Source organism: Danio rerio, chromosome 20 (genome assembly GCF_049306965.1).
Source record: "Danio rerio strain Tuebingen ecotype United States chromosome 20, GRCz12tu, whole genome shotgun sequence".
NCBI classification, from domain to species: Eukaryota; Metazoa; Chordata; class Actinopteri; order Cypriniformes; family Danionidae; genus Danio; species Danio rerio.
The window spans coordinates 14,985,904-15,013,101 of record NC_133195.1 but is presented as its reverse complement, the minus strand read 5'-3'; the positions used below and the strand labels follow the sequence as shown (position 1 = coordinate 15,013,101).

The 27,198-nt window shown below is 35.8% G+C and overlaps 1 protein-coding gene across 4 annotated transcripts; it reads left to right on the top strand.

Moving 5' to 3' along the window:
* On the top strand, positions 1-24,923 carry opn8c (opsin 8, group member c). Of its 4 annotated transcripts, none has more exons than XR_012395348.1 (5): positions 1-1,107; positions 9,681-9,962; positions 17,230-17,326; positions 20,203-22,128; positions 23,718-24,923. XR_012395348.1 is itself a non-coding variant. In XM_073932126.1 (4 exons), exons 1-4 carry the CDS (start codon positions 987-989, stop codon positions 20,216-20,218), a joined length of 516 nt encoding a protein of 171 aa, XP_073788227.1. In that variant the 5' UTR covers positions 1-986; the 3' UTR covers positions 20,219-24,923. The 4 variants fall into 4 exon arrangements, 2 of the variants coding, with proteins under 2 accessions (XP_073788227.1, NP_001304693.1); XR_012395347.1 differs by having other exon boundaries at positions 17,230-17,561; positions 23,718-24,211; XM_073932126.1 differs by having other exon boundaries at positions 20,203-24,923.
* The last annotated feature ends 2,275 nt before the right edge of the window (positions 24,924-27,198 follow it).

Below are 27,198 nucleotides of genomic sequence, written 5' to 3'. Positions count from 1 at the left end.
GCTGCATCAAAAAGTGTAAACAAATTAATGTAAATTGAATTTAATAAAGAGTTTATTTGTTTTTCTGTTGAAAAAAGAGATGAGCGCCTTTCTACAGCCCAGAATGTTAGGCAAAAAGAATGAATTAATTAATACATGTAATTAAATTCATATTTTCAGCTTGTTGTATTTTCAGCTGAAGAACAACACAAGTGTGACTTCATTTTTCAGGAGAGTTGCAAATAGAAAGCAAATAGAGTTAAAATTATATAAGTTAATTAACTTATATGACTTTTTTCCTCCACAGCTCAAAACATCTCTACAAACAAACAAATTTTATTTCTTGTTAATAAAAAAGAATAAATACAGTATCAATAAATTTGATACACATATAAACCTAAACAACCTAATAATTTTTTGTTTAAAATAGGCATAAATTTAGGCTGTCAGTGAAAATCTAGACATCTAAGAATAGCCCAAAACTAGACTAGTCATCAAGTAGACAGATTAGACAGATTTGCATGTGTAGTCATTCGTTCCTATGTATTTGATGACTAGTCTAGTTTTTGGCTATTCTTAGAGTCTATTAGATTTTCATCAACAGCCCAAATTTTTGTTTTAGTCATCTAGTTTAGATGTCTATTAGACTTCTTTTAAACACACAAAAATGCTTGCTATATCCAATATATTTTATCTAAATGCAATAAAATTAGTATATATAAATAAATACATTTTGTAGTCATCTTATAATAGTATAAATGTAGTAAATCCTATAATTTCCAGAATTTTGTCTTCTTTTACTCCCTATGTTGCTTTTTCTCTTCTATAAACATACGACGACAGCAGAAAGTGCGCAGTCTCCCCGTCTGATGTTCACTGATGGATGAACGGGAGCCCGGAGGAGATGCAGGGATTTGTCGTTGGACGTATGTGTTCTCTTTTGAAGCGGGAATCAGCTGTAGCCTACATGCAATCTATTTTATAAACGTGATATTTGGTTACTCGATATGTTATCGAACTTATTGAGAAATGGAGAGCTTCGTGCAGGGAACTCTAGCGCAGACAGCTTTACCTCAAAACTTGCTCCAGCTCTTGATATCGCGGTTGGATTAATCATAATGTCCATTGGTGAGTGATTTATTCTCTCATTTTTACACTTTTCATTTTATCCGTTTAATATGGTAAAATTGGCACCCTCTGGGGTAACTGTTAAAATAAAGCTTTTATTAATATTGGTTCAATAATGTATTTTTATTTTATATGCTGTTGTACTGTTTATACAGTAGGCTACTTTAAATTCATGCATGACCTATAGCAATCCCTTTAAATGAAATTTCTAGTTTTAATTTCCTTCTTAAATGCTTTGTAGCACACACTGACATGCTTTCTAAAAGTTTTTAAAATATACAAATAAAAAGGAAAATCAAAGAGGTTACATTAAAAAGTTATTAAATTTTTGTTTATTGTGAAGTTTGTTGTTTAAAAAAAATCTAATCTTTTTTTTTCCATATCCAATGCAAATAATATGTTTTCAGCCTAGATTTCTATTAATTTTTAATAACGAACTATAGATTTTTTCAGGACCATTCATACCTTTCGACTCTAATACGATAGTAAGCGCCAAAAAAGTCCCTTACCATTCTGATGAAATAAAAAAAAACCTAATAATTAAATCAACAAGTAAAAATTGCCATTGTAAAACCCAAAAAGTTAAGGTAATAAAACATTTGAGAAAACTGATTGCAACAAACCATTAAAGATAAAAAAAACTAATCCAAATGAGTACTGTGAACTTAATCCATTTAAGTAAATGAAGCAATTTGAGCACAGTAAAACCCAATAAATTAAGAGAACTCAAATCAACCGAGTACTGTAAAACCCAATGAGTTAAAACAACTCAAACTGTTTGAGCGAACCGATTGCTACAAACTATACAAACTATTTGAGTTAAAAAAATAATCTAAATGAGTACTGTGAACACCATTAAGTGAAATTAGTGTGTTGCATGCAGAACTGTTGCAAAGAATTTATTTGTGTTGAATTTAAACAAACAAATTAAGTTTAATAGCGTTCAACTCAATTTGTCCGTTTAAATTCAGCCCAAATAAATTGTTTACAACCACTTAATGTAAAAAAAATTATTAAATGCAAGGAATCATGTTTGAATTTTTTTTTTCAGTGCAGTCATGGTCCAGTCATGTACAGTAAATCACTGCGGCATGTGAGCGAAGCAAAAGCTGACTGTGTGGGCCAGAGCTGGGAAAGAGAAATTTGTCTATGTGTTTTCTTTTTTCTTTTGCAGCTCAAATCCTCTGCAAACAAAAAGCTTTTTTTTCCCCTAATTTTTCAAATGAAATTTTCTCATTTTATTTCAAAATCAAAAATAAAACACAAAATACCTACTAAATGCAATACATGTCTTACACTATGTTATGAATTGGGCATGACAACAGAGATGAGGATCTTAATCCAGCTTTATTAGTACAATAAATAGAGAAGCAGGCAGGGTCAAATGGGGTCAAACCACAGAGTCACGGGGGCAATCCAAACGAGTATTAAAAAGACAGGCAAGTGATCCTAGCAGGCAGCAATCAATAATCCAATCCAATAAGACAGTTCAAAACAAAACAAAAGCAACAAGAAAAACACCCAGTATGTCCTTAACAATAAGAACAATACTGTGCAATGTCGCGGAGCTACTGATTGTCTAATCCAATTCAATTAACTATGCTAAGATAAGAAAGTGCTCCCGCCACAGCTGGGCCCAGTTTTACAAAAGTAATCCATCGGGATTTTGGATCACAAATTGGATCAAATCTTGGAAATGGGTTTGGTAACAGTTTTTATGATGGTCCATTTGAGTATTAGTGCAGTTTGCTTAATATCTACTGATGCTGCCCCTTTGACATTTAACAGACTATTAGAAACTCTGCAAGCACATGTCAACTCACACTAACCCCAACTTATAAGTCTACTTATAATCTATTGAGAATTAATTGGTATGTAGATGCAATGTCACTTAAATTCAACAAACGAACGATCAAAATAAAGTGTGACCATGGGTTTTTCAAAAGTAACAGAGGGATTTCGAATTAAGTTCAGAACATGTAATCCAATCTAATATTTGATGTAGATCAAACCTGTTTTTTGGGATATTCAAAATTTTGAACTCAGATTGGGATCTATTTGATACAAAAAAAAAAAAAAAAAAAAAAAACAGGATTATCCTGATCCTATCAGTGATTAAGTTTTTTCAACCAAATAAACCAAACCAAATAAAAATGTTTATTTTTTTCAGATCACAAACTTAATGGTTACTGATGATACATATTTACTTCATATTTGAAGCCTATATTAATGGTTACTGATGATACATATTTCCTTCATATTTGAAGCCTATATTAAGCATGTCAAATCTAATGAGATATAGTAAACCACAAATGTTGTTTAATAAAAATGTTAAATGTTGAAAAAACAATGAAAAAATGTACAAAAGCATGCAAGCACTCTTCCAAAAAGCTCAGCCAAAATGCAAGAGTGCAAATTATATATTCAAAAATGCGGCAACACCAAAGCTCCAAAAATGTACATTTATTACATTTAAAAATGCTGACACAAAGTGTGTAACGTTTCAAGCACATGGCTCTTTATCAGACAGTGTTCATCACAGTAGGGTGCTCCTTTTTGTACACTTCCGAATCACATGATCTCCTATTATCTCACAAAAAAAAAAAAAAAAAAAAACATTTATAAATCACATAACTTGGATATTCAAAACGAAAATAACAGAAACAAAGCTAAATTTTGCATCACAAAATATAGAAAACAAAATATAACAAAGAAATACAACAAAATATATGATAAAATATAGCCAAAAAAAAAAAAAAAACACCTCATTAAACATTAAAGAATTATTAAAATGGACAAATGTCAAACTCTTCTTTTAAACCTTTTGGAGACAATGTATTTAGTGTGAAAATCCAAAAGGCTTTACTTTGTAATAGCAATTTGTTAAGATCGTATGAATGGATAAATCACATATGAATTGGTCAAACAGTGTATTTATGCATATACTGTAACTCACTTCTCTTGACACACGTAATGTATGTGTATATGCAACAAAAATGGTCTATATATGAACATGATGGCATAAATCATATATGTATGAGGTCCAAGCAACATTTCCAGGTTTTGATTAACAGGCTACTATTTATTAATAATTTACATTTAAATACAGCTGTTTTCTTTTAACTTAAAGGACAGTAGCTCACCATTTTTAATACATTTTTAAAAGCACATTTAAACACGACTTTTTATTTTGTTTGTTTTTACCTATAAGCACAGTACAGTGTTAATGTTCAAATTATGTATAATGTTTAAGTGGCTGACAAGAATAAATATTCTTATAATAGGAATTAATCTGCCTCGTCGTTATGGTGGTACTTGGAGAGACAATTTTTTTCTGAGGTGGTACTTGTTGAAAAAAGTTTGAGAACCACCGCTCTGTTTGCTAAGGTGTTGCTAGGTGGTTGCTAAGGTGTTCTGGGTAGTTATTAGGTGGTTGCTAGGGTGTTTTAGGTGGTTGCTATAGGTGGTTATTAATGTGTTGCTAGGCAGTTGCGAAGGTGTTATGAATGGTTTCCAGGCAGTTGCTAACATAATTTAGCATGGATCTAGTTTGAATTAACATGTTGTTAGCATCCTTCTAGCTTAAATTAGCATGTTGTTAGCATGGTTCTAGTATGGATTACCATTAAGCTAGCATATTTCCAATATAAACTAGAAAATTGTTTGCATGACTTTAAAATGAATTAGAGTGCTGCTAGTATGTTTTTAGTGTGAATTAGCTTGTTGCTAGTATTTTTAGGAGGCTAGTAAGTTTTTAGTATGATATGTTTCTAGTGTGGATTGGTATGTTGTTGTTGGTAGGTTTCCAGTATGGAATAGTAGATTGTTAGTATGGATTGGTTTGTTGTTAGTATGTCCAATGTAAAGCCAATGGAAGTCAATGAGACAGTTGCTAGGGTTCCATAAGTGGTTGCTAGGGTGTGGCTAGTCGATTGAAAGGTTTTTAGTGATTGGCAGATTGGTAGTCTGAGTTGAGCCCAATCTTAAATCTGTATGACAGTCTGGCGCAAATTATGAGGTCACAAAGTTTGGTCCAATGTTGTCAATGGGACTTTTCTGAATTTTCCGGGTGAGTTTTCAGAAAACCCTAAGTCAGATTAGTTGGAAAAGATATAGCAACTTAATTCAATATATTTTGGTGGTTGAAGTATGAACAGTCTACACTGTTAGACCTTACCAGGCTTTTTTACAGTAGAACACTGGCAACACTGTTGCCAGCTACTCACTGTAAAAGTTTGGTTACAGTAAGTAACTGGCAACAGTGTTGCCAGTTAATTACTGAAACTGAACCATTACAGTGAGTGGCTGGCAACAGTGTTGCCAGTTGTTTACTGTATCCGAACCATTGCAGTGAATAGCTGGCAACAGTGTTGCCAGTTAATCACTGTAATAGAGCAGTAGTGGTAACTAACAGGAAACTGTGTACAGTTAATTACTGTACTGTAGTGTACTCACAGCATTATACTGCATACACAATAGTATGTCAAGGTGTTACTAAAATTAATTAGTATTCTTGCCTTTTATTAATTCTTTAAATTAATTAAGTTGTAAATTCTGACAAATTTATTTTATTGTTTTGGCAGCAAACAAACATAAAACAGAAAACGTATAACAAAATTAAGAAATCAGCAGACATAAATATCATCTTACGTATTACTGAGCCACAGGTCTGCACAGCAAGGCTGCAGTCAAACTAACGTTTAAGCATGCAAAATTCTGTCATATGGCTCTGCGAAAAGGAGTGGGATTAAACAAAATATTTAGAGATTAAAAAAGCAAGCAACTGGTCCATAATTTTTGTTCAGAGAGGTCATGGTTTGATCTTTGATTAGTCTCAAGCAATCACATGATGTGATTTCACAGTTCAGAGTTCTCCAAACTTGAACTTTCCAATGCTGCAAACTGTAAAATTTGTCGCATGAGCATGCATTCCAGGTCTGCAGCATTCACATGCGTATGAATGGAAGTCTATAGGGAGAAAAGTGCAGTGTGACCGGGACTTTAAGCGGTAACTCTAATTAAACACACCTGATAAAACTAATTAAGGCTCGTTAGAAATCTACAGGTAATGTTGAAGAAGGGTGGGAACTAAACTCTGCTGCCCTGCAGTTCTCCAGTAACTTGGAGTTTGACCCCCATGGTATATAGCAGGGGTGCTTAATCCTGTTCCTGGAGATCTACGTTCCTGCAGATTTCAGTTGCTACCCATATCAAACACACCTGCCTGTAATTATCACGTGGTGTTCAGATCGTAATTAATTGGTTCAGGTGTGTTTGATATGGATAGCAACTGAAATCTGCAGGAAGGTAGATCTCCAGGAACAGGATTAAGCACGCCTGGTATATAGCTAGTGGTGGGCAAAGCGAGGCTTCGTGAAACACTGAAACTATCGAAGCAAATGTGTCGAAGCTTCGAAACGTTTCGAAACACCACTCTACAGCGACACCTAGTGGTCATTTTATTTGTATTTCACTGAAACAGCATCGGCAAAGAACAGTTGAGCAAATTAGGGTATCAAACCCTACTTTGTAGCCTTGTATCTGCAAGTGGTTTAGACGAGCGGTTAGAGTTCATGACCAACATGCGGGAATGATGGGATCGAATCCTAACTGAAACAATTGTTTTGAAATGCTTTAATAGCAGTTGGTAATGCTTTGTTATTGTATCGTTTTGTTTCAACATTGCTCTGACATACGAATAAACACCTTGTAAATAAATTTGTATTGTTTTGTTCATAAAACAGGGTTGTTGCTAGATCAGATACAGTTGTGGCCAGGAGTTAACAATAATTATTTATATTATTAATTAAATTTCCCATTGTATTTTATTAACGTCTATCCAAAACCTAAACCCATCACAGTACTGTAAAAATATGAATTATTGTTTTACAGTGATACAAAAATGATGCTAAATTGATGGCATATCCGTAGCTGTATCCTATCTAGACTACACCATAAAACAGTAACATGATTAAAATATATAAAATCATGATTTTATAGTATTTGGACTAGTCGGGATTCGAACCCAAAACAAATTTGTAACACAGTGCTGTTGAACACACGCACAGTCCACTAAGCCATACAAGACACAGGTACGATTTCAGTTATAAGTACGTTATTATATAGTCAAATGCAGATTCTCCGGGTCTTGAAACGACTCTGAAATGATCAATGCTTTGAATCGCTTTAGTCACGTGACCAAGTGTTTCGAAACAATTTAGTCACGTGACCTGGGTGTTTCGGATCATGCTTCGGTGCAGTGTTTCGAAACACTTGCGCTTCGGGATCTCGACACTGTGTCGAAACGTCAGTTTCACGTCAGACATCCTTATATATAGCATACTTTTAAAGCAACTGCTAACATTTATCACAATCACATATCCAATAAACATACACACACACACACACACACACACACAAAGTGCTGCAGTGAAATGTGTTACTCTCTCCTCAATGCTGACCATGCAAAAAAAAAAAAAAAAACTGAACAGCAAAAAACAAAATAATTATTTTAAATTTTAAAGTTTTAAATAATTAAAAACTGTGTCAAATCTCAAAAAGTTTAAAATAATTATAGAAAACAAAAATAAAGTTGGCAACACCGAAAAACCAAAGGATCCAATCTTTTATTGTTATAATTCTCTCATGACAACAAACTTTTTTATTGTTTCTAATATAAATTCATAGATGGAAACACTGCTCTGAAAAATACTTAGCAACAAACTCACAACCTGGGACCTGACAGGGGAGCTTTTGTGTGTGGATGGCTATGTGTATCTATGTGTATCATGTTTTTGTGATTCCCTGTGATGATGTGCACATGTTACCTTACTGAGATGATGGAATTTAATTTTGGCTTAGTTGCCAGAAAGATACACACAACTGTTAGCATCTGTACATTATGGCAGTGTGCAATATAAAATAAATACATATACTTAAACAAAAGTAATGTAAGAAGTTATATGAGGAGAGGCTAACTAGCTAACAATGTAGCTTTCAAGTGCACAGTTCAAGATAACTACAATATAACTTAAAACACAGCCTTATTTTATAAACCCCCAAAAACATTTGAACACATTTTACTTACTCATTTAAGATTCTTATTTAAGCCTAAACATATCAGACTCAACATCTGAATTGATAGACAGAGAATAGAGCACACTCAGCAGTAAACAAATCAAACACCTGGCTCTCTTAAAGGGCCAGCATTTTCTGAAAACTCTTTCTAACACCTTTGTGTTTAGAAAAAGACGGACAGCCTGTGGGAGTGTGTGGTGATGCCTAAATCATTATTTGTTTACAGTTATTTACTGCACAATCTACAGAGTAACAGTGCAGTTATACTAATTAAACACACCTGATCAAACTAAATCTAAAGGTAGTGTGTTGAAGCAGGGCTGGAACTAAATTCTGCTAGGCTGTGGCCTTCCAGGAGTTTGACACCCCTGGTACATAGCATATTTTCAAAGCAACTGCCTACATTTATCACAGTTATGCACATATCGTTTAATAAAAACAATAAAAATATACAATAATACAAACTTCATCCATAGAAAATAAATAAATAAATAATCTGATTCTCATGTCATTCCAAATCGGTAGTAAAAAATAATAAAAAACACAACAAAAATCATGATTTATACATTTATTTAGGAAAGCCTTTATACTGTAATGGCACTTTTACTTGCCAGTTTTCCAGACAAATTCATTGAGTCTCTGCAAAAATGTATGTGCGTGTTGTTTAAGATATATATATTTTTTGATAACACATTTTTACTAGTTATTTAGCAAAATACTAATATTCAGTTGAAAGTGCGATTTAAAATCTTAACTATAGGTCGAACTAGGCAATTAAATTAGATTAATTATAGAAAAAGTAAACAAAGTTATAAAAATTATTGTGACAATTTCTTTGCTCTGTGTGAATATTTTTTGCCTTTAAATGCATTTCGTCCATATCTTACACTTACCTTTTAATAAGCTCTGTGGCATTGGTTGACTCCTGATACTCAATGTTAAAAACATAAAAGGAACCAAAGAAAACACAGAGATAAAATAAATATAAAATAGCAACATAAAGCATCAGAGTAGATAGGGCAGTAATGGTTGAACAGTAATTTACCATTTATTATCACAGTAAATATCTGTAATGGTACATAGAGTAAATTACTGTAATTTATTCTTTGCACTACAGAATTTCATACAAATCCTGCTCCTTTTACAGTAAAATACTGTTTCCTTTCATTACAACTAAACACTGGCTATTTTACTGTTATTTACTGCATAATCTACAGTAAGGGTTAACAGTGTAGGAGGAGATGCGCTCTTAAAATAGTCTGAGAAGAAGAAGAAAATTATGTTTATGTAGTGCAACTGTGTGGGCTTTTCAAGCCAAAATAAATAAGGAACATCTTAGATCTGTTTCTTTGCTTTAGTCTTTTTTTATGTATTCTAGAAGTTTAAAATCGCGTTTCAGTATCGGTAGATACTCAAAATCAAATGACTCGAACTCTGACTTAAGGGCAAAAAAACTGATCGGCACATCCCTAATCCTTATCTGTTTGCTGTTACAGTGATACTGTCAGTTCTGGGGAATGGAGTCGTGTTGGTCATCTCGTATCGCCGCAGGAAGAAGATAGCCGGTTCAGAGCTGCTGTGTGTCAATTTGGCGGTGGTTGACTTTCTTTGCTGCATCTGCTTCTACCCACTGTCCATCCTGTCGTCTTTTAGCCACGTATGGCTGGGACGTCACATTACCTGTGTGTATTATGGTCTGGGCTGCTACATCTTTGGCCTCTGCGGCATGTTTACCATTGCCGCCATCAGCGTCATTCGCTACATCAAGACTTGTTATGGTAAGAGTCTCAGTAAAGGGAATAAAGACAGTACAAATTACTTTATTTTGCGTCTGTACTATTATTTAGTGTCTTTATAATCTCCACCATTGATTCTTTGTGCTGAGGGCCATAATTATTAATTGGGGGAATTTGAAAAATGTAAACAAAGGAATGATATTGCACAGAGAGAAAGAGACACTATTAAGTAATTGAGAAATCTCTGCTAAGCCAAGTGTTTAGGTTCAAATTTTGAATATATATCCTATTTTTAAACTTAGGCATTTTATTTTAAATATCTCACTTTAAGGCAGTGTTTCTCAAGCATGTTCCAGGAGGACCACCAGCACTGGATGTTTTGGATGTCTCCGTTGTCTTTCACACCCATTACAGGTCTTTCAGTCGCTGCTAATGAGCTAATGATCTAAATCATGTGTTTTGGAGACATGGAAAATGTGCAGAGTTGGTGGTCTTCCGGGAACGTGGTTGAGCAATATGCTTTAAGGAAAAGTTCACCCAAATAATGACACTTTCTACACATTTACTCACGCTCAAAAGAGAATTTATTTCTTCTGTTTAACACAAGACAAGATATTCTGAAGAATGTTGGACAAAGTAGCCACCGACTTCCATAGTAGACACAAAAATACTATATAATGAACATTCTTTGGTATGTCTTCCTTTGTGTTAGAGTCAACTAACACAGGTTTGGAACGCATGAATAAATGATTACAGAAATTTTGTTTTTGGGTGAACAATCTCTTTAAGATACTCATTCATTTATTTTTCTGCAGCTTAGTCCCTTTTTTTAATAAGAGGTTGCCACAGCAGAATGAACCGCTAACTTATCCAGCATATGTTTTATGCAGTGGATGCCCTTACAGCTGCAATCCAGTTCTAGGAAAAACCTGTAGACTCTCCTATTCACAATCATACACTAGAGCCAATTTAATTTATTTAATTCACATATACCACACAGAAATGCCAACTGGTCCAGCCGGGACTTGAACCAGTGACCTTCTTGCAGTAAAGCGACAGTGCTAACCACTGAGCCACTGTGTCATGTCTTTAAGTTACTCTTTTATCTAATTTAAATTTCATAAACTAAATTTATGTAGCTCATGAAATATGCTTTATTCTTGTTTGGATGACTTCAAGCAATATTAACAATGCTAAACATTAGTAAGTACACCCCATTTTGAAAATGAATATATATTTCTCAGTAATTATAGGTAATATATTTGGCTGCATTTGAACTAAACAGATGTATCAAACTGATATTTTTATTAAAATAATAATAATTTAGTCATGGAACATCTTTATAAATAGAAAAATAATATATTTAAACTGGTGAAGTATTGCAAAAAAAAAAAAATACAAAATTTGAATACAACTGTATCCAGTTATTTTGTCTCTTGAATGTTGCTCTTTTTTATTTAACATTTTCTCCTAACATATAAATTTGGGTGTACTAATTTTGGACTATTAACATAAGTTATTTACAGTACCTCCAGATTTGGCTTCAGTATTGACTATGCACAAATATACAATTTTAATCTATTTAAGACATTTATGAGGAGTGCACTTACTGTATGTTGAGCACTTTAATATATATATAATTATTTCTTTAATGGAGAACAAGATGGTTTTGGAATTTATAAGTCTTTCTGTTTAATCTATATTTACTGAATTAATGTATTTAGTCCTGTTGTGCATAAAGCAGAGGCGACACTACACATTTTTTAAATCTTTCACTTAAATCGTTGATATTTCACTGATAAAATGTACACTCACCAACATTTATTAGGTACTTTTGTTTAACTGCTTAATAATGCAAAAAACCCAATCAGCCAAACACATGGCAGCGACTGTGTATTTAGGCATTGATCAATATGATTCGCTGAAGATCTTACTGAATTAAAGAGTTATATTTATTATTAGTTTCCATATTTACAATGTTATCTTTTAATTTACAGTTATGAATTGCATTATGAGACCTTGATCTCTGCTCTTTTGACTTTTGATGTTGAAAATTCAACTGTGCAGTTGAGTTTTATTGATATTTTTGTAGTTATAAACTATATATTGAATCAGGAATAATTTATACAGAAATATGTCTTGTAAAATGCCAATAATTGTAAAAGTTTATTATCAGATCTTGAACTGTGATTTACAACACCAATAGAGTAGAGGAACTATGACGTCAATTTGTAAGCAAAAACCCGGAAGCGAGTTAGCATTTTTAGCAGTTCCAGTTCCCTCATCCCAAAATCAATATTTTTTTTTAATGGGATTTCAGTTAAATCGCTTAAATAAAGTTTGTGGCACAAACTCAAGATACTTTCACATTTTATTCTACGACATAAAACATATCAGCTACATCACACTCTTTTTAAAATCAGTTACATTTCTTTAAAAAGGCGGTTGCTATCAAATTGCTAAATGGGACTACAGACGGTGTCAGAGACATTATACGTCATCAAGCTGAACTGGTCTAGAGCGCAGCCTGCTTGTGTTGGATGTTTGGATTTGTCTGTAATTTAAGTATTTTCATGAATAGTATTTTATAGTTTGCAGTATTTTTCTAATTATGAATTCATATTGTGTGTAGATAATGCCTTCACTTGTGAAGACCGTCAAGACAGATTCATTTGTTGATCCTCTATTTTAATTAAAGATATGGGGATACTGCTTACCAGTCTCTTTCCAGCTCTCAGTAATGTAAACGTGTAAATAAATGTGTAAAAATACATACATATTAACTGTCATTTTAACATGATCAAGTAATTTTTCGTATTTTTGTCTTCATCTGGACACATTTAACTCTGTCATAACTGCAATATTTACACTCCTTCATAAAATGTATAGCATATGTGACTGTATGGGCTGCTTTTCGCTGTACTTCGTGACATAAAAAGAATATTGAATGTTGTTCTCGATCCATGATGAACTTGCAGGCATATAGACTTGTCCCTCATGCCTCATTTCTGTTGTCTGTTTAGGTAAGCGGGGTATGTGCAATCGACCGACACACTTCTTTAAATATGTCCTATTATAATGCTATGTAAACACATTTATACATACAGTTTTAAAACTTTTACAAAAACCGTAAAGCAAAACAAATGTATTTCCCACGTAAAAACGATCCAAAAGGCATGTAGGTCTATGTGTTTTTGCGAATTTATTTGTTTATTATATATAGCATAGATTATAATAAAATAAACAGAGATCAACTGTTTGTTATGGACAACATTTCTAAAAATAAGCTTGAAAAGTTGTCTGAAGCAGGGTGGGGCTGAAGTCACAGGCGAGCACCCTGAAGGCACTGTAGTCCGTTTATAGCCTAATGTTGGCTTTTCAATTCTTGTGTTTGCATTTAAGATCCAATAGTGCTTGTATTCTCGTGAGGATTATCCGGCTGGACAAAATCTGTAAGTGTAATGAACAGTGTTTGAACACAGAGCTTATTATTTGCAATCTTCGAAAAACCTACAGTATGGCAGAATCCTATAGGGATTTTTAACTAGTTTTATGCCGATTAGCCTACAAGGTGACATAATAGCTCCTCTACTCTATACAGACAAACAAACTTTGTTGTGTTGTGTGTGTTTTACTTGTATTTTTGTCGTTTTTCGTGCTGGATATAAAACACCCCAAGCTTTTCACTCACCACAGCACACATGCTGCTGATGATGTTACAATAAAAGTGATTTGAATCAGGGCTTGACGATAACTATTTTAATAACCAGTCACTGTGGCTAGTAGTTTTCCAATATTACTAGCAGGCCTGTAGCTAGCCTGGTGAAAGAGGTGGTTTTTTTTTCTCAAAAAGTGGACCTATTTGCAGTTGTACGCCTCAGTTTCCATTTAACTATGAGATTTAAATACTGCATTTTAGTGACATTTTAAGCAGTACTTTATTTCTTCTTCTTTTTTTTGCTGGATTAGCTGACACTTTAATGTACTAAAAATATTTATTATAAATTTGCAGCAAAGAAAAAATTAAACAAGACTATTTTTTAAAATACAAATTTATTACATCCTATATCATTAGGAAAAATAGCAATCTTGAAATTTAAAAAAAAAAAAAAAAACTGTAGCCCACTATCATTTATTAGACAAAAAAACAAACTGGCCAGCACATTCAACTGTGCTCAGTCACAATTTGGCCATTTAAAAAAAAAAAAAAAAAAAATTAAAAAAATTTTAATAATAAAACAATTTTCTTTGGTAAAAAGTATCAAAAACTCCTGGATATCAACAATAGCCACAATATATTCAAATTAATTTAACATGGTCCGCTTCTGGTGCTTCTCACCTTTTTATTGCTCATTTTTATTTCAGAAATAAAGTCCAAGATTTAGAATAAATAATTTAAATAATAAATTTTAATAATTTAAATAATAATAATAATAATTTTCTCTGTTTATAAACAATACAGTAAACACTTTTCTTACATGAGATTATAGTCAAAGCAACACCCGACAGAGGATCCGTTTGGTCTTAAAGCCTTTTTCGATGGATTCTTTTCATCATTTATGATGGCAGCAGTCAAAATAGGACAAATGAGCTCATGTATAGGACAAATTCTGGACCTTTGTCAGTGAGGGGCGGGTATTCCGAGCCACCAGAACCCCCGCTGGCTACAGGCCTGAAAAGTTAGAACACATTTTATGCTTATAGTAAACATTTTTTTAATAGAATTTTGGCTGTAAAAGTGCACCTACAGGTGTTTCAGACACAGGTTAGATTTTCTCCAGGTCATAATTTATTTTGTTTATATTATTTATATCTAAAAAATATTAGACCTGTACAGTTTAATCTGGAATGCATTCCAGATCACCTTCTGAAGTGGTTTGAGCAATCGGATTTATATCCGGTCAAAATAAAACAAATGAAGTGAGCAAACAGCCTCAAAAACACAGACGTGATGGGATTAGCGCCTTTTGCTGTGAAGTGACATCTGACGGCTAAGGACTCTGCTTGCCATTAAAGCCTTCCTCGAACAGTTATTTAAAAAAAATAATGGCAAACAGGGAAAGGGAGGTCTTGTATTGGACAAGTCAATAAATATACAAGACATCCCAGCTAACGCGGCCAATTAGTCTATAACTTCATGGATAGGGACAGATTTTCATCTGTTAGGAAGTGAGTAAAGTTTGGCAGACTTTTTGAACATATGTCAATATTTTCCAATAATGACGCTGCCTACTGCCTTTCTTGCTTTTTTTGATCCACATCGTTACTCAGTATGGATGTCGCATCAACGATTCAAATGTTACCACTCAGTTAGTGGGTTTTGTCACGTGACTCGCATCACAATATTGTGGCTTTGAGGCTCTATGGGATTCAAATTACTGGCCAAAGTTATTTAAAATTACACCTTATTACAATATATATTAAATATAAATATATATATATATATATATATATATATATATATATATATATATATATATATATATATATATATATATATATATATATATATATATATATATATATATATATATATATATAAATAATGTTAAATTACATAAAATAATTAAAAGGACAAATTCTAGACCTTTTGGCCGTGGCTATGGGCATGCCTAGCCACTGCATTTTCACTAGCCACATTTTTGTTGTTGGGAAATTCACTTTATAAACTTGACTTTGACATGCTAAAATTACTTGTTGTACGTGTTGTGACTGCTTAATGTGGATGGGCAAATGTGTTGGTGTTTCAGTGTCACATTGCAATTATTTTTTTCCACATGACTTTTTAGGGCTCAACAGTAAGGATTTATCAATTTTCTCTTTGTCACAGCAAACTAATTGTTTCACTGCCACAAATTTTAAATATTGTGTAAAAACACGCAAAATATAGCTGTATAATTAAACATTTTATTTAACAAAAAATGTTTAACAAAAACAATTGACATTTTAAAAAAATGATAATTGATCTAAAACACAATAATCTATCCTGGCTGAAGGTCCCATAGTTAACTACACATACCTTGTTGTAAAGGATAATAATTAAACCATATTAATAAAAATAACTAAAAAAGCAGATGAAAGCAGGTGAAAAACATTCCATGTGCAAAAATGAAAGTATGATCATGCACACATGGTTAACGTTAGGCTCATTATTAATCATATCATATATCATATCATATCATGTTATAAACTAAAATTTACATTTTTAGTAACGAGCCAGCACTGGCAATTTGAAATTTATTTTTAACCAGCCAAAGGGGCTAGTGGGAGGTACTGAAACTTAACTGCATTGGCAGGTTGGGGGTGTTAATGTCAAGCCCTGCAGAAAATATATCATTATAAATTATTAAAAATGTCAATAAAAGTCATATTTGTTCAACTTTTCAGCGTAAAAATTAGCAGGAGGAATGCAGTGCCAGTTCCCATTATGCAATTCAAAAGCATGAATAGCAACAAAACAAACAAACAAACAAAAACCAACATGAATCTCATATGGATATTTTTACAGTGTGTAGTAAATCGATGAGTTTTTGTAATAAAAATATAACTTTTTAAAACTTTATAAAGCATTTTGTGTAACCTTCACCAGAAGAACTTGGTGGAATGAGGGTAACTTCCCTCTTTTTGTCCTACTTTGGGGTACACTTTTGATGCATTTAGTGCCATCAACTGAACTGGAGTGTTTTTTCTTGTAGTTTTGTGTGAAATGCATGCACAATTGAAAGAAAAGCAGAAGCGCATTGAAGAGACACAAGGAAAACAGTTCTGTTCAGCTGGTGCACTATAAGCACACAGCAAAAATATATATATGTATTAGTAATTTTATTTTTGGGGGTACTAAACCTTTAAGTCACTATGGATGTAGCTTTTTATAGCTCTTTCACAGCAAAATACATTACAGTGGTACTAATTTTTGTTGTGTTTTTTGTAAAAAAACATAAGAGCATTTGTAACCCCAGACCACAAAACCGATCAATAAGATTTATGCATCTTCTGAAAGCTGATTTAATAAGTTTCCATTGATGTATAGCCTGTAAGAAAAGTACAATATCTAGCCAAGATACAACTTGTTTTTAAATGTAGAATCTGAGGGTTCAAACAAATCAAAATACAGATAAAATTGGATGAATGAAGTGCTTAAAGTTTTTTTTTTTTTTTGCATAAAATAAAAATCTATAATTTTGACTTATTCTATGTATTAGTGACTATGGATAAAAATATACACTAGACTGTTTCAACTGGTGTTCAACATAAGTGGTTTTGTGCTCCACATTCGCATTTATCAAAATGTACTTCTTTCTTTCTCCAGCTATCTGGCTTGAAGGAGTCAACATACGCCTGGTTTGTGTAGCCACATGGTTAATTGCTGCTGTTTGGTCGTCCTTTCCGCTGTTCGGATGGGGCGAGTACGTGCCTGAACCATATGGCATTTCTTGCACCATAGCCTGGCGCCGTTACCATACATCCACAAAAGATGCTATTTATGTGATCTGCTCCTTTGCCTGCTTCGTGCTTCTTCCTGTCCTGCTTATCATGGTCTCACAGTGCAAAATCTTGCTGAAGATCTATCGCTTTTCACGCACACTTTCTGCTAGAGGCATTCACTGCAACCTCCGCCATGCAGAAAAACACCTTTCTGTGGTAAGATACTTCAAATTAAATATCCGAAACTTACAGTTATTTCAAATAGTGGAACACTCATGCAGATAAATGTGATACAACATGCAATTTATGTGAGTTATTCATTATATTTTCAATTAGTCTTGCCATTAGGATCCTTCTTTATTTTCCACATTAAGCTCTGAGTAATGCTTAATGGTAATGATACAGAGTTCTTTAATCTACTTTACCTGACAAAAGTCATCGATCCCAGTAGTAAGAGCAATAAATAATAACTTAATATGTGGCAGAAGGTAGATTTTTCTGATGAATCATGTTGAACTGCATCCCAATCATCATAAATACTGCAGGAGGCCTATTGGAATCCGCATGGACCCAAGTTTCTCATTGAAATCAGTCAAGTTTGGTGAAAGAAAAATCATGGTTTGGGATTACATTCAGTATGGGGGTGTGCGATAGATCTGCAGAGTGGATGGCAACATCAACAGCCTGAGATATGAAGACATTTGTGCTGCCCATTACATTACAAACCACAGGGTAAATTCCTCAGCAGGATAGTGGTCCTTCTCATACTTTAGCCTCCACATCAAAGTTCCTAAAAGCAAAGAAGGTCAAGGTGCTCCAGGATTGACCAGTCCAGTCACCAGACATGAACTTATTGAGCATGTCTGGTGTAAGATGAAGGTGGAGGCATGGAAAATGAACCCAAAGAATCTTGATGAATTCTGGAAGTCCTTTAAGAATGCTTTTTTTTTTTTTTTTTGCTATTCCAGATGACTTTATTAATAAGTCATTGCAGAGATGTATGGATGCAGACCTCCAAGCTCATGGGAGTCATACACAGTATTCATTCTTTTTCCACTGCAGCATAACTTTTTTATTCTATACTGTACATTATTTCTGTTAAGTGACAAGACTTTTGTCTAAGCAAAGTCAAACCTTACTGTCCTAATTAATTCTAAATTAAGGCATGATCATATTTTTATTTTGGAAAAATAAGCATAATCTAGAAGCCTTTGCCTTTCACATAATCCACTTCATGATACAAAATGATCAAGCCATTTTTTGTTTTTCTAAAACTTTATATTGGCAAGAAGACTTTTGTCACGTAGTGTAAAGCTTCTTTAACTTGGTTTGACAGACATAGTTGCTTGTTGTGGTCTGTGCAAGAATTATGTCCAAATGCCATTTTGAAACCAGGGCCCAGTTGCCTGTGGTAAGTGATTTCATTAAGAGCATTGCAACAAACTTCTTAACTGTCACCTTTACCTAAGTGTTTTTGCTGTGTTTCACTTCAGTTTATAGCAATATATGTAATGTGTGCAGTGATTGCAGAATGTAACGAAAATCAGTGCCAGCCTTTGCTAAAACCACAGTTGTATAATTACTTTTTAAAGAACACAAAACAAGAAACAAATCTAAATCAAACTGGACAGATAAAGTGTCATGGTTTCCAACTGGAGTGCCACAAAATTCCACTAGATGACACTTCAAGATACACTTATACCAATTACTTTGACTGCACTTGGAGATACGGTGGCACAGTACGTAGTGCTGTTGCCTAACAGCAAGAAGGTTGCTGGTTCAAGCCTTGGCTGTGTCATTTGGCATTTCTGTGTGGAGTTTGCATGTTCTCTCCGTGTTTGCGTGGGTTTCCTCAGAGTGCTCCGGTTTTCCCACAAGTCCAGACATGTGGTACAGGTGAATTGGGTAAGCTAAATTGTGTGTAGTGTATGTGTGTAAATAAGTGTTAATGGATGTTTCCCAGTGATGGGTTGCGGCTGGAAGGGCATCCGCTGCGTAATAACGTGCTGGATAAGTTGGCGGTTCAATCTGCTTGGGTGACCCCAGATTAATAAAGAGACTAAGCCGAAAAGAAAATGGACTACATTTCCCACAATCTTTTGCACCATCACTTCTTATACTCATCTGCTGAACTTTTCCTTGACTCCACATGCACATCTGAGACACGTTTTTGTGCAACCTGTGCATGAATTAATCTAGTTTGTCTTTTGAACAGTGCTAAAAAGACTGTTGAAGAGTTTGGTGCTAATTACAAAAAGGGGCAACATGGTGGCTTAGTGCTTAGCACTGTCACCTCACAGCTAGAAGTCCCGGCTGAGCCAGTTGGCATTTCTGTGTGAAGTTTGCATGTTCTTCCTGTGTTGGCGTGGGTTTCCTCAGGGTGCTCCGTTTTACCCCACAGTCATGCACTGTAGGTCAAAGACATGCAGTATAGGTGAATTGAATAAGCTAAATTGACCTTCCATCCGTCGCTCATTCACGGTACTCCACACTTGTAAACAATCGCTCCCGCCCAGACTCATCAGCGCTACCAAGTCGACCAATCACAGAGCTTACGCTACGCGTCGTTGCGACATGTAGTTACATTTTTTGAGAGGTGCACGTCACTGACGGCAACGGCCACGGCGAAGGGCTATGCATCAGTGCCGTAGCATATGCCGGCATTTGACGCAGAAGTATAAATCAGCTTTGAGTTTGTTTGCTCAAGGACACATTCAAAATGTGCAGTTATGGGGGGAACTTAAGAAACATGAATGGGGATCTGGGAATCACAGGGTCTATGTGGCATACTAGCAATGATTTTTAATTAGTGAATTTCATCAAAATGTTTTAAACTTGTTCTCTTTTCATTCAACAGATGTTTTTCTGCATAAGTTTGGGCTTTATCCTTGCCTGGGCTCCCTACGCTGTTGTTTCCTTCCTATTCATCTTCCACAAAGACGCTCAGTATATGGCACCAGAAGGCTTCATCTTCCCTGCACTATTTGCTAAAAGCTCCCATGTCTACAACCCGTTCATTTACTTTTACTTCAATAAAGCTTTTAGACAGGAGCTGCGAAACCTTCTATTCTCATTGTTCCCGAAACTTGCCCTCAACCGTGTTGGAGTGTACACAGACAATGGTGTTCATCCCATTCAGATCCAACTACAGGAGCAGGCGGTGGCTCGTGCTGGTAGAGGACCTAACCTACTTAGAGACCAGAGTGACCAAAACCCAGGTCTCTATAGTCAGATGATCTGCTGGGTCTCCAAGGTAGAAGTGACACCCAGCAATGGTGAGCCGAGAGTTGACTGTCAGTTTTTACCAACCTCAACCTAAGGTTTGCATATCTACTGTGCAAAAAATGCAAGTCTAAGGGCTGGGACACATTTACGAAAATGGTTGGCCATTAGGCTTTTTCGGTCCATCTGTCAGGCTAGTTGGTTTGGTGTTTTCCACGTCACCTCTCGTCAAGTTAAAGTCGCAGCTTGTTGGCCCAATTTAGCGTGTAGAATCTGCATCAGCTGAAGAGAGTACTAGGAGTAGTTATTTGTAGTTTATGTATTGAAGTGACATTGACAATGAAAAACTCAAGTTAAGAAAGGTTTCAAAGGGGCCAGCTGTAATTTCATTAATTTCTCACATGAGATGGATTATTAGATTATCAGACATATTTCCACCAGCAAATCCCTCCATGTTTAGCGACAATTTAAGACTAGTTCACGCGACATAACTTTGAACATTAAGTTTTTAAATTTTTGTTCTGGCGTTTCCGAAATATCTGTGTATTTCATTCTTTCTGTGCATTTCTCTCTAACAATGTCATTTTTTAAAATGACAAAACAGTAAAGAACCGAGCATTTTTACCTTTAATTACCATATTGGTCTAAATGACTGCACGCTTGTCTGCTACTTTTCGTTTTGAAATTAAAAATAAAATTGAGGCCCAGACCTTTGCGCATGTCTCTTAACTACATATTTATAGGCAGTATTACCCGAAAAGATAATATGTTTAGGGTAATGGTGTCATAAAATACGATGACAGTCATTCAAAGCTTAATTTCAATTTCTCAAAAATAGAAGTTTTGAATGTAAATATGATCTGATATGACGTCTTTTATAAGTCTGTTGATATTGCTAGATATTGGAATTCTATCTGAGAGGTGTTGGCGATGCTTCTGCGAGCCTCTCTGATGTGTTGTTCAGTAGTTCACACATAAAGACTGCACCCACAGATTTTTTCCCGATCACAGCTTGATCTGTCGACGAGCTTATTAACTTCCAAATCTGGCTCAAATCAAGCTTAAAATCCTGTAGTGTGAACTATACTTAAGACTGGTTTATACCTCTGTGACGAGCGAACACCTTGACCCACGGCGCATGCCTTGCTCGTAGTTGCACATTTATACATCTGCACGCTGTTTGTGTTGCTCTGCAATAACACTTCTGTAACACTAGCTGGTAGTAGGTGTTTATTTTTCTCTGTGTAGAGTTTTTTTGCTTGTTGTTTGTTTTTTTCTTAATGTACAAGTGGCTCAAACTCGCTCATTTTGAGGCATGAACCGGCGGACATTCAACAACTATAATCATAAGGGAAACACAAAACAAAAGTTTCCATCTGGAGCTCCTTTACAGGAGTCGACACTTGTTAACACTCGCTCCAACGGTATTGCACGGCTCTCATCCTTGCCCAAACTCATCATCGCTACCAAGCCAACCAATCACAGAGCTTGCACTACAAATCATTGCACATCAGCCATGGTGAGGGCTATGAAACCACGCAAAGGCTGCAACGGACTGTACATATGCTAGGGTTGGGCATCTAAGCTATAATGCCGATCCGATACGCATCTCGATACAAAGAATACGATCCGATATATTAGCGATACATTTGTGACATATTGCGATGCAACACGATACGATTCACATCCATATCACGATACAATGTGATAATTCAGCACTAACTAATTAAATCAAGTTTATAAGATTATGTGAAACAGGATGCTGTGCCATTGAATGAGTTTGATTATTTATTAACCAAGCAAAACCAAGATTTCTTTTTACAAACTGGCTTTTCTCTCAGAGCCAGAGTGTCAGTTTACAGTAGAGGGCCATTTTAGAACATATAGCACATATTATTTAAGTATTTTCAAGATAAACAGAATGTATAAGGGCAATATATATTAAAATATATATATTTGCACTCTTTCAACATAAAGGTTTATCATTGCACAACAAGAACAGATGGACAGGGCTGGCGCGTCCATAGAGGCGACCTAGGCGGCCGCCTAGGGCAGCAGTATATAGAGGGCGGCGTCCGCAACACCCAGTTATATCCGCGCATAGTGCGGCAGAATAGAGGTCCGCGACACCCGCGCGTCCTCAGTTATATCCGCGCATAGGGCGGCAGAATAGAGGTCCGCGACACCCGCGCGTCCTCAGTTATATCCGCGCATAGGGCGGAAGAATGGAGGTCCGCGACACCCGCGCGTCCTAAGTTATACCCGCGCATAGGGCGGCAGAATAGAGGTCCGCAACACCCGCGCGTCCTCAGTTATATCCGCGCATAGGGCGGCAGAATAGAGGTCCGCGACACGTCACTTCATTTTCATAACCGGTCACTTTCGTTTTCACATTGGGGTTGAGGGCGGCGTGATCGTCCTCTGCCTAGAGCAGCAGTTCAGCTTGCTCCGGCCCTGCAGATGAACAATGCAATAACATCCGTTATTGGCATAGAGCGCACAAAACTTTTGCGCATGGAAAAAAAACTTGCAATGCTTTTCTCACCACTTTTGGAGCTGGTAGCTACAGTTGAAGCAGTGCAGGAAGCCGGGGATGCAGAAACACTGGAAGATGCTTTCACAACAACACCGTGGCGCCGCTTCAAGTGAGATTTCAGATTACTCGTACTGCCCGCGTATTTTATAGATGCGCGGCACATTATGCAAATTGCATCTGTCCTGTCAAGTCGTCCATCCTTAAATCCATAATGTTGCCATACTTTAGATTTAAAACTCAGTGGGGACTAAAATGTTTGTTTTGCTTCTCGCGCTTTCTGAGGGCGCACCACTAGCTTCATCCGCACACCTGATACACTGAGTTGTAGTGTAAGTGTACAAATCCGCAAATCCGTTGCTAAGGCTTACTTTATGTAGGTCGATTAAATTATGCGCCAAAAACAGGTCGACAACACTTGTTAATAAATAAAAAATACATTCTATATTAAAAATATATGCTGTATCTTGGAAAAACCGATGCATCTCGCAAAAACCGATGCATCTCGATTTGCTTCCAAAATTTCATTCATCCTCTGCTGCTCAACCGATGCACTCGCATCGTGCACGCGCATGACCGCGTATCGATACATATCGATTAATCTTCCCATCCCTAACATATGCGCTTGATGTAGAGGTATAAATCAGCCTTTGCTGTGATAATGGTACTGCCACTGTTTTGTTTACCCTTTTTGCAATCCAGAAGTTCGGACACGTCCTCTTGAGCAAGTGCAGAATGTGGCTCATTTTAGTCGTTTTTTTGTCCATTTTCTGTGTTTTTGGTACAAATACAATCCAACGTGAGGCTACAACACAGATGGGTTTCATTGGTGCTACCAGTGTGTTTATTGTTTGTCAGCTTGGTGTTTCCCGACCCTAAAAGAAATTAGCTTTGGCTAACGCTTTTAATTAAAGCAGTGAACACTGCATTCCCCCATGACACACAAGAATGAACATCTGCTGTGTAAAGATGTGTAAATATGCTTAAAGAGCGCATAGCTTATTTAAAGCTGTTTAGTAGCTGTTTGAAAAAAGTGTATGTGATGTATCCATGTTTCAAAATCCCTCATGGCTTGTTTATGTGCAAAGAATAAAGTGTTTAGCTATCTACTCTGAATTTACATATGCTTTAGAATTTACTGAATTTCACTCACATATGCAGAGTTTAGACTGCACGATTTTCAAAGTAGTCATGTCACAGATATTTTCACACTGCAACTATCTGGAGTAGCCTTTTGTCGCTGCTTTGTTTACACTGTAGGATGGATCAGCGACCGGGAGTTTCACTCTATATGACTTTAGAATTGGAAGAGTTGCCGATAACTTTTCCTCAGTCTCTCACAATCAAACACACATGAGAATTGACATGGAAACAATGCAAGTGTCATGTTCACCAGCGAACAACTACCAGATGTCGCTGGTAAACACTCAAACACACACACACTTAGGACTACAAATCTGCTGATAAACTACATATTCAGTCATGCCACACACACACACACACCTGCTCCAAGTCTCCACTGATTAGACTCCCACAGCTGATCCTGCTGTAAGACTGATTACACACAGTATTTAAGGAGCACACACACTCATTCACATTGCCGAGTCTTGTTCACTGTAAAGTATCATTACAACGCGTTTTCCTTGTCTTGTTGTCCTGTGTTTTGAACCTAGCCTTGTTTATTTAGTTATCCTTGTCTGCTGCCTGCCTTTCGACCTCTTGCTTGTTAAATTGACTACGATTCTGGATTGTCCTCACACACCTGTTTGCTCCGTATTGACCACTGCTTGTCTGACTGTGAATAAACCTGCATATTGGATCCTACCTTCTGTTGTGGTGTTACTCCCCGTCGTTACAGAAGACTCTGCAACCTGAATGAGTGTGTGTGTGCTGCTTAAATACTGTGTGTAATCAGTCTTGAAGCAGGATCAACTGTGGGATTCTAATCAGTGGAGACTTGGAGCAGGTGTGTGTGTGGCATGACTGAATATGTAGTTAATCAGCAGATTTGTAGTCCTAAGTGTGTGTGTGTGTGTGTGTGTGTTTACCAGCGACATCTGGTGGTTGTTCGCTGGTGAACATGACAGTAAGGTCATGTTGTATATCTTTTATTATTAACTTCATATTGAGAAAGAAGCTTTTAGTAGGACAGAAAATGTACTTATTTACTCACCTGGCTTTAAAGGGAATTAGTATTTTCTCCTCAACTCTTTTTCGACCCGGTTGTGAGATTGCTTAGAAGACACTAGTGCTCCTGCCAAATAAACACTAGTTTTTCCTCCATTTATTGGATCCAAATAGACTGAGAAGAACCCCCAACCTCCCGCTGGCCTGCAGATATAGGTATGCTAGTAGATGCTGCTCTCTCATTGACTGTAGGTAATCGCCAATGTTATTTTCTGTCAAAACTCATTTCACAAGGCATGATTTGATTCACCAACAGGTCCAGATATTTAGCATGCCAAATATCTCACTGTCGTCAGCAACTCATCAGTAATTATTTCAGGTCGCGTCTTTAATAGTTTATACCGTGTGACTGTTTCTAACGTGAGCACCTAATTGCCAGTGATTTCAGGCATTTGTTGCCGATTTCTTAAAATCTGTCAGCGAGTCAAAGTCGGGGCTAAAACTGAACTGGCATTACTCACTCACACACTTTCCTTTTGCTTGGTCCCTGGCTTAGTGTGATTTCACCAACTGCAATATATTCCTGGACTAACATCTACAGTATGTTGGTCTTGGAACAACATTCCAATAAGCCAATTGGAATTAAAGGATACATTTACAGTTTATGCAATGTTTAGGCCTATGGTTAGGGTTATGTACTTCTACATTATTGTTATCCAGCTATTATTCCCCTCTGAATATGGGATTAATTTACAGTTTACAACAGTTGATGGAGATGCCAAAACATGCATAAATTTAGAAAATGAAAAAAAGTTTGCACGTCACTGAGTTCAGGATAAACTTTGTATTCAATAAGAAAAGATATAAACTGCGATGGAAACACTTTTAATGAACAAATTTCAGTAAGTTCATTAAAAAAGTTGTGTGACTTTATAATCACATGATCTCTTATGTTATAATAGATCTTGTTATGATTAAAATGTATGTAAATGGACAAACCAGCAGGCTGAGAACATTGTAAAGCATCTGAAATGTTGTACTGGTCATTCTAAAATGCCTTAACCATTTCAGTTTTAGTGTTATTATATTATTAATTACCTCCAAAATCAAGAGATCCGCATCTCACACCTTTAAACACCACCGCATGTTCACTGCATGTTAGGATTGTTTTCTGAGGCGCAAGTCATTTATTAAATAAAGAATTTAAAAAATTAATTTGGTGCCAGTTAATCAGGAAGTGACGATTTTGTTTGCTTTGACTTGTTGAATGAAAACACAGCTTTGTTCGACACCTTTTTTTTGCAATATTCCAGTTTTGTACATAAAGTGCATTCGCATTTTTGGATGGAAACATAGCTACTGTTTCATTCACACACACACTTATACACTATGTAATGTAATGTAATGTGTGTATTAATATAGCGCATTAATCGTGTATGGCCATACACCCCAAGCTCTAGTGGAAAGTGGCTCAGTGGGTAGAACTGTGTTCGAGTGGGTTTACTTCAGCTGTTCCAGGTTTCCTCACAGCCCAAAAACATGTGGTATAGGTAAATTATAGGTGAACAAAATATTGGTATTTTTCAGCACTGGGGCTTCACAAGTTGGTGAACTCTCAGGGATTTGTTGTGGCAGAAAAGGTATCTGTTGGTAAAACATGTGCAGAGTAGTTGGGAGTTCATTCTGAGAAGAGATAAGTAGAGAATAATCTGAAGGAGAGTGAATGGGTTGCATAGTGATTTGCTTAGTGGGCAACACTACTGACTCTCTTTAATGAAGAGTCCGTATTGTGGCCATTTTTAACAAGCTGAAAACTGTATGAAAGAAAATTTTAGATTAAATGTATGATAGAAAGCTTGTATTTCATCTCCCCTCTGGAGAGGGTCTTCCTGGTTGCTAGTTTCTCCCACTACCCAAAGGCATGCCGGACTGGTGAGTTGGAGACAATAGTCTTTTCCTAAATGACACCTT